Here is a 7262-nt window from a genome sequence, read left to right as displayed (position 1 = left end):
GGTCACAGAATTAGTATCTTCTGTACGGTAAATGGGGGATATATAGGGGATAGGGAACGATTCAGACAGTGTAATTATGTGTTCCATTGGGTCGAACAAAGTTTGGTTTCACGCTGTGTCAGACGAACCACTGCATATGGTATATGGTATGTTTTATAGCGATATGGATGAGTTTGTGACTGTCATAAGCTGTCAAATGCGACATTAATGAGCTCAAGCTGTGATATAAACGAAACGCTAGCTATTTAAAAAAGAGAGCGGGGCTGCTGGATATATCTTCCCTTTTCAGTTGAAATTACGTCAACACATAATATAACTGTTGATATACAGTAGCTTATGTCATCCTCTGATTTGAAATATTATAGGTTCTACAATGCATAAAGTACTACAGTATTTAGAATTCTAATGAACAATTTCTAGTAATAAATTTGAGTAATAACTTCATTAGTAAGCTAATCTCAGCCTGCTCATTTCTCCAGAGTTATTAGTCTCTCTTCCTTCTTGTTTCTCATTAAGTCATTAATGTCGTTTTTTCTCACAGAGCAGATTTGAAGAGATAGAGCGTGAAATTCGAGCAGAGTTCCAAAACCTCCATCGTTTCCTGTACGAGGAGGAAGAAACAGATCTGGAACGGCTAAGGAAGGAAAGGGACAAGCGAGTGAAGATCTTAAAGGAAAGAGAGAAAAAGATTGCCATGCAGAGTAGAGATCTAGAGAATGCCATCGAGACACTGAACTGCAAACTGCGGGAAGATGACAGCCCCAAACTTTTGAAGGTGGATTTCCATTTTAAGTCGTATGAACTGACAGACTAAGCAGTGAAGTCGTTATCTTTAAGCTTTAAGATGTATAGTGACCTGCACTGGTGGAGAAAAGATTCCTTATCCTCTATGGATTGTCTAATTTAAATTAGGAAGGTTTTTTTTGTTCGTTTTATTTTAGTGCATTGAAGTCATCTACTCTGACCACATCACATATTTACTGTGGAATACTAACAGGGTTAGTTTCATAGCTCATGCCGTAGACACCCGCAGAACATGCTAGATGCCATTTGATACTGTTCAAATCATGTGCCCAAACAATCACATGATTGAAAGGGTGAATCTGAAGATCAGGCAGTGAAATATGACCTTTTGATGCTCTAAACATTATTTCTTTCACCCATTTAGGAAATCAAAGAGCTTCTGAAAAGGCAAGTGTCTTTTCTATTTATTCATTCTCACTTGGTGACTAATTCTCACATAATCGTTGTTACTTTTCTCATTCTGTTCACCCCTGTTCTTGCTCAGCTATTATTGTTTATCTTCATTAGATGTGAGGTGAATTTCATTCTTCCTCCCCCGATAGACAGCGAAATTCTCTCTGGTCAGTTTGTGGGGCCCATTCAGTACCGGATCTGGAAACACATGAAAGCATCCCTCTATCCAAGTACTAAGACTAAATATTAAATAATATTATTTTCTTACATACCAAAAAAATGAAATATTTTAATTTAGGAGGTAAAATTCTCACTATAGTGGTGGTGTTTAGGTTCATCCAAGTGACTCGAATCTTTTGAATCCATTCATCAATGATTCACCAGTTGCTGATGCAAAAAGTTAGGTTATGAGTTATTAAATTAAGTATTTAAAGGAAACCCCTAGTATTAAGACTTGAATGGCTTGATATAGCATAGTGGAATATGTAGTAGAAAAGCCATAAAAGTATGTAATTTGAAAAATTCACATCATTTTATACATATTTTGAACTATGGGGGGCCGCCATTATTTCGATGATGTAAAACGGTTGCACTGAGTGAGCTACTGCCACTTCCTGTTGCTATTTTTACCACAATACAACTCAGAATACACAACTCAGAAAATGAAATCTGATATGATGTCACATTGTATGGATTTTGGTTACATTTGGCAACAAGAGAAGCAATGTAAGTTTTTAATGCATTTCTAGTGATAAGCAAGACGAGAAATAAATAGGAAGATGCCTGTGGACGAACAAAACTTCCTGAAGACGTTTTTGTTCTCTCCACTTCAGCCCTGATGCCTTTGAGGCTTTGAGTAGACCAAAGCTACTGAAGGAGCTTACAAACGGCAGTGGTGAAACGCTAGATGCCATCTTGGCAGGATGTAAACATGCCAACGCTTGTCTTGATGCTGCAGCCACTGAAAGAGTTTCTCAGTGATAACCAGGGGTGTTTAGAATCCTTGTGGGGGGAAAAAATGATGGTATGGCACTTGGTTTAAGCCTGTACTTATATCTATTACCACCTCGAAGCTCTTTCAGTAGCTGTGGTCATCGTATCAGTATTTTATTTTCAGAGTTGTGTTGTGGTAAAAATAGCAACAGGTAGTGCCAGTAGCTCACCGAGTGCAACCATTTGACATCATCGAAATAATGGCACCCCCCCCCCCCCCATAGTCCAAAATATGTATAAAACAATGTAGATTTACAAGTCTTAATACCCAGGGTTCCCTTTAAAACATTTGGTGTATCCAAAACTGCATACTCTCTGAGTACGTAATAGTCAGTAGGTTTGGGTATCAAGGACCGGTTCCATTTTCGAACCGGTTCCAAATTTATAGAACCGGGTATTCGATAAGACACATGCATTTTGGTTCCGCTTAACAATTCCTGCGTTCGCATTTTAATGTGATTTTTAAGTTTAGAATATCTTTTGTAACTTTGATGAGGATTAATCTATATTTTATTTATGAAAAGGAAACTATGCAGTGTTTTTAAACTTTTGGTTTAAATTTCTGTACCTGTAATTTGTTCAGTTGTGTTTATTTATGCTATTGCTCATTTGTTTGCTTGTTCCTATTTTATTATTGACTGTTTACTTGTCTTTAACAATTTAATGTTTGAAATTTATATTAGTCTAGTTGTTTTCACTGTGGTATTATTTGTTAAAACCATAGACAAACATTCCTTTTAGGCCTTAGTATTCTATAAGCTGTTGATTTTTGCTCATGTTATTCAGCTGCAACAGAAAGCTTTGTAAAAATGTTTGACCAAATGTTTTGTTTACTTTTTTTATGTTATTGAAATCGAAACTAGGAATCGTTAAGAATTGTAATCAATAAGCGGAATCGGAATCTATGAACCCAACCCTAATAGTCAGTCATTAAAAGAAGAAAATCAGACGAAAAATATAAGTTAGTTTAAGAAAAAATGCAAGAATGCATCATTTAAAACACCAAATCTTTACCAAACAAAACACCACTACTATAGCCTAGCCTGCTGAAAAAAAAAACAATAGAAACATCACAGAATTTGTAATGGTTTTACTGGTTATAATGGGAATTGTACTGGTTTTAATGGAAACTGTAATGGTGCTTGTTGGTTTCTACTGGCAATTGGTCACCTTCTATTGGTGGCTTGTTAACAACACTAAACCTAATGGAATACGTCCCAAAACACACTACAGGAAACCATTTTTAATGGTTAAAAGTTCATGGTTTGTAATGTTTGTAATGGTACTTTTTTTAATGGTGGAAACCATTAAAATGTCTGTTATGGTTTCTATTGTTTTTTTTTCAGCAGGGACTGCAAGTTAAATGTTTATTGTTTGTTAGATTAAAATTATTGTGCTGCATATTACTGATGATCTGATGTAAACTGATTCTGAATAACATATTTGCATACACAGACATATCCACGTTGACTTTTGACCCTGAAACGGCGCATCCCCTCTTAACCTTATCTGCTGAGAGAGCTTCAGTGATTTTCGAGGAAGACAAGGTGGTGCCTGACGAGAACCCAGATGAAAGGAACCCAAAGCGCTTCCACTTCTATTATTGCGTGATGGGATCAGAAGCCTTCACTCATGGGCGTCATTACTGGGAGGTGGAGGTGAAAGGCAAGACCGCCTGGCGAGTGGGTGTGGCCAGAGCGGACGTACCCCGTGGCGAGATGGACTCTTCCTCCACGTTAAACGGATTGTGGACGCTGTCCCTCAGACATGGCTCGATCACAGCCTGCACCCACCCAAAGCCCACAAAGTTGGTCTCACACACGCCCCCCGTCCGCATCGGCATTTTCCTAGACTGTGATAAAGAGGAGGTTTCTTTCTACAATGCTGTCACTATGATGCCACTCTTCTCCTTCGACATGGGGGCTGTTCTAGTTCCGCTCTATCCATTCTTCAACCCATGTGACACAGATGAAGGAAAGAACTGTGCTCCTCTTACCATATTTCGTCCATCATTCTGAGGGATCTAAGGGTTTTTCCAGTTACTGTTTGAAACGCTGAATTCTGATCACTTCGAAGCTTGCATGCCTGTAAAGCTAGAGACCGGTTTGCTGTGTAGTTGTGTTTGGATAAACTGTTTAAAGGGTTAGTTCACCCAAAAATTAAAATTCTGTCATTAATTACTAACCTTCATGTCGTTTCAAACATGTAAGACCTTCGCTCATCTTTGTAAAACAAATTAAGATATTATTGATGAAATTCGAGAGCTTTCTGACCCAACAGACATCAACAGTACAACCACGTTCAAGGCTATACTTTTTGTGCACAGAGAAAACAAAAATAACAACTTTATTGAACTATTACTTCTTTTCCCTGTCAGACTTCGATGACAATGCGACGACGCATGCAGAATAACAGGGATGTGCTGGATCTGCTTGTTTGCAAGCAGAGGAAAGCACACATATGTGTCGCAGTACTCTCGTATTTTGAATAAAGTCGTTATTTTAAGGTTTTTTCTTTGTGCACAAAAAGTATTCTCATTTCTTCATAACAATACGGCTGAACCACTGATGTCACATGGACTGTTTTATCAACTTCTAGTGTCAAGTTCGAAAATGTTGGAACGACTTACAAGGTGTTAACAGTTACATTAATCTTGTGTCATAAAAGCATTTTGAGCTGAGGTGCATTACATGAATTACAATTATGCTCTTCAGCATTGTTCTTCGTGAGTATTTGAGTGTACGATTAAAAACTAGATTAGATCGCCATCTGCGTCTCAGAATAAATCCACAAATTGCGATGCATCGTTTAACCGTCACAACCCTAGTCAGAAAGTGAGTAATTAAAAAATATGGGCGAGTAATTAATGACAGAACTGTTTTTTTTGGGTGAACTATCCCTTTAAAGGTTGTATCAGTGATTTCTAGCCTAAAACATAAAGTGTCAATTTCAGCTGACCTTTCTTCACGATCCGCTCGCTGCCTGCCCCATAAATTGTCTGTGAAAAAAACGCGTCTCTCTGGTCAGCCTAGGGTCCGAGATATGCCAAAAAAACAATCGGCACTACCAACCTTTCCACAGATAAACAAACAGTGTTCCAACCAATCAGCGTCAGGGGTTTGGTGTTGTGGACTTTCCTACTGGTGCAGGGATGTGAGGGAGGTGGAGCGAAAGTCCACAACACCAAACCCCTGACGCTGATTGGTTGGAACACTGTTTGTTTATCTGTGGAAAGGTTGGTAGTGCCGATTGGTTTTTTGGCATATCTCGGACTCTAGGCTGACCAGAGAGACGCGTTTTTTTCACAGACAATTTATGGGGCAGGCAGCGAGCGGATCGTGAAGAAAGCTCAGCTGAATTTGACACTTTATTTTTCAGGCTAGAAATCGCTGATACGACCTTTAAGTAACACTAAATAGTGGCTGTATCCAAAATCACCCCTATACCTTTATTCACTATGCCCTACATAACTCTACTGAAGTTCATCAAAGTTGTCCTAAGACAAGAACGGGTAATGTTTTGGTTTTAGGACAACTTTGATGAAAGGTTTTGATCAACTTCCAATGTTGACTACTATATACAGTGAGGGATTATATGATCCCCTGCTGATTTTGTACATTTGCCCACTGACAAAGAAATTATCAGTCTATAATTTCAATGGTAGGTGTATTTGAACAGTGAAAGACAGAATAAAAGAAAAAAAAAAGGAATTTCAAAAAAGTTATAAATTGATTTGCATTTTAATGAGTGAAAATGGTATTTGACCCCTTTACAAAACGTGACTTTGTACTTGGTGACAAAACCCTTGTTGGCAATCACAGAGGTTAGACATTTCTTAGTTGGCCATCAGGTTTGCACACATCTCAGGACAGATTTTGTCCCACTCCTCTTTGCAGATCCTCTCAAAGTCATTAGGGTTTTGAGGCTGTCATTTGGCAACTCAAACCTTTATCTCTCTCCACAGATTTTCTATGGGATTAAGGTCTGGAGACTGGCTAGGCCACTCCAGAACCTTAATGTGCTTCTTTGTTTCCTTTGGCCATGTGATATGGGTCATACCCATTCACAATTTATTTTCTATGCCCTAACTAAGGGAAAGAGGTTCTCACCCAAGATTTGACGGTATACGGCCCCATCCATCATCCCTTTGATGCGATTCAGTTGTCCTGTCCCTTTAGCAGAAAAACACCCCCGAAGCATAAGGTTTCCACCTCCATGTTTGACGGTGGGGATGTTGTTCTTGGGGTCATAGGCAGCATTCCTCCTCCTCCAAACATGGCGAGTTGAGTTGATGCCAAAGAGCTTTTTTTCTCATCTGACCACAACACTTTCACCCAGTTCTCCTCTGAATCATTCAGATGTTCATTTGCAAACTTTAGACAGGCCTGTACATGTGCTTTCTTGAGCAGGGGGACCTTGCGGGCGCTGCAGGATTTCAGTCCTTCACGGTGTAGTGTATTACCAATTGTTTTCTTGGTGACTATGGTCCCAGCTGCCTTTAGATAATTGACAAGATCCTCTCGTGTAGTTCTGGGATGATTCCTCACTGTTCTCATGATCACTGAAACTCGCAAGGTGAGCTCTTGCAGTCCGAGGGAGACTGACAGTTATTTTGTGTTTCTTCATTTTGCAATTAATCGCACAAACTATTGTCACCTTCTCACCAAGTTGCTTGGCGATGGTCGTTTAGCCCATTCCAGCCTTGTGTAGGTCTACAGTCTTGTCCCTGACATCTTTGGACAGCTCTTTGGTCTTAGCCATGGTGGAGAGTTTGGAATCTGATTGATTGATTTCTTCTGTGGACAGGTGTCTTTTATGAGATTAGGAGTGCTCTCTTAAAGGGAGCCAGAAATCTTGCTGACTGATAGGGGATCAAATACTTATTTCACTCATTAAAATGCAAATCAATTATAACTTTTTTTGAAATGCGTTTTTCTGCATTTTTGTTGTTGTTGTTGTTGTTGTTATTCTGTCTCTCACTGTTCAAATAAACCTATTATTAAAAATATGGACTGACCATTTCTTTGTCAGTGTGCAACCGTACAAAATCAGCAGGGGATCAAATATTTTTC

General features: G+C 39.0%; 1 protein-coding gene across 1 annotated transcript; it reads left to right on the top strand.

Moving 5' to 3' along the window:
- Window positions 1-373: 373 nt before the first annotated feature.
- Window positions 374-5171, top strand: LOC141343194 (zinc-binding protein A33). Its single transcript, XM_073847795.1, has 5 exons — window positions 374-382; window positions 542-775; window positions 1169-1191; window positions 1312-1427; window positions 3646-5171. The coding sequence occupies exons 1-5, from the start codon at window positions 374-376 to the stop codon at window positions 4206-4208; spliced, it is 945 nt and encodes a 314-aa protein (XP_073703896.1). The 3' UTR covers window positions 4209-5171.
- Window positions 5172-7262: the final 2091 nt, after the last annotated feature.

Source organism: Garra rufa, chromosome 9 (genome assembly GCF_049309525.1).
Source record: "Garra rufa chromosome 9, GarRuf1.0, whole genome shotgun sequence".
Classification (NCBI taxonomy): domain Eukaryota; kingdom Metazoa; phylum Chordata; class Actinopteri; order Cypriniformes; family Cyprinidae; genus Garra; species Garra rufa.
The sequence above is the reverse complement of the archived record's forward strand: the minus strand, read 5'-3'. Positions and strand labels throughout refer to the sequence as shown.

Coding starts and splice junctions, on each gene's coding strand:
- LOC141343194 (XM_073847795.1), top strand. Junction 1,192..1,311: donor ATCAAAGAGCTTCTGAAAAG/GCAAGTGTCTTT, acceptor TATCTTCATTAG/ATGTGAGGTGAATTTCATTC. Junction 1,428..3,645: donor GAAAGCATCCCTCTATCCAA/GTACTAAGACTA, acceptor TTGCATACACAG/ACATATCCACGTTGACTTTT.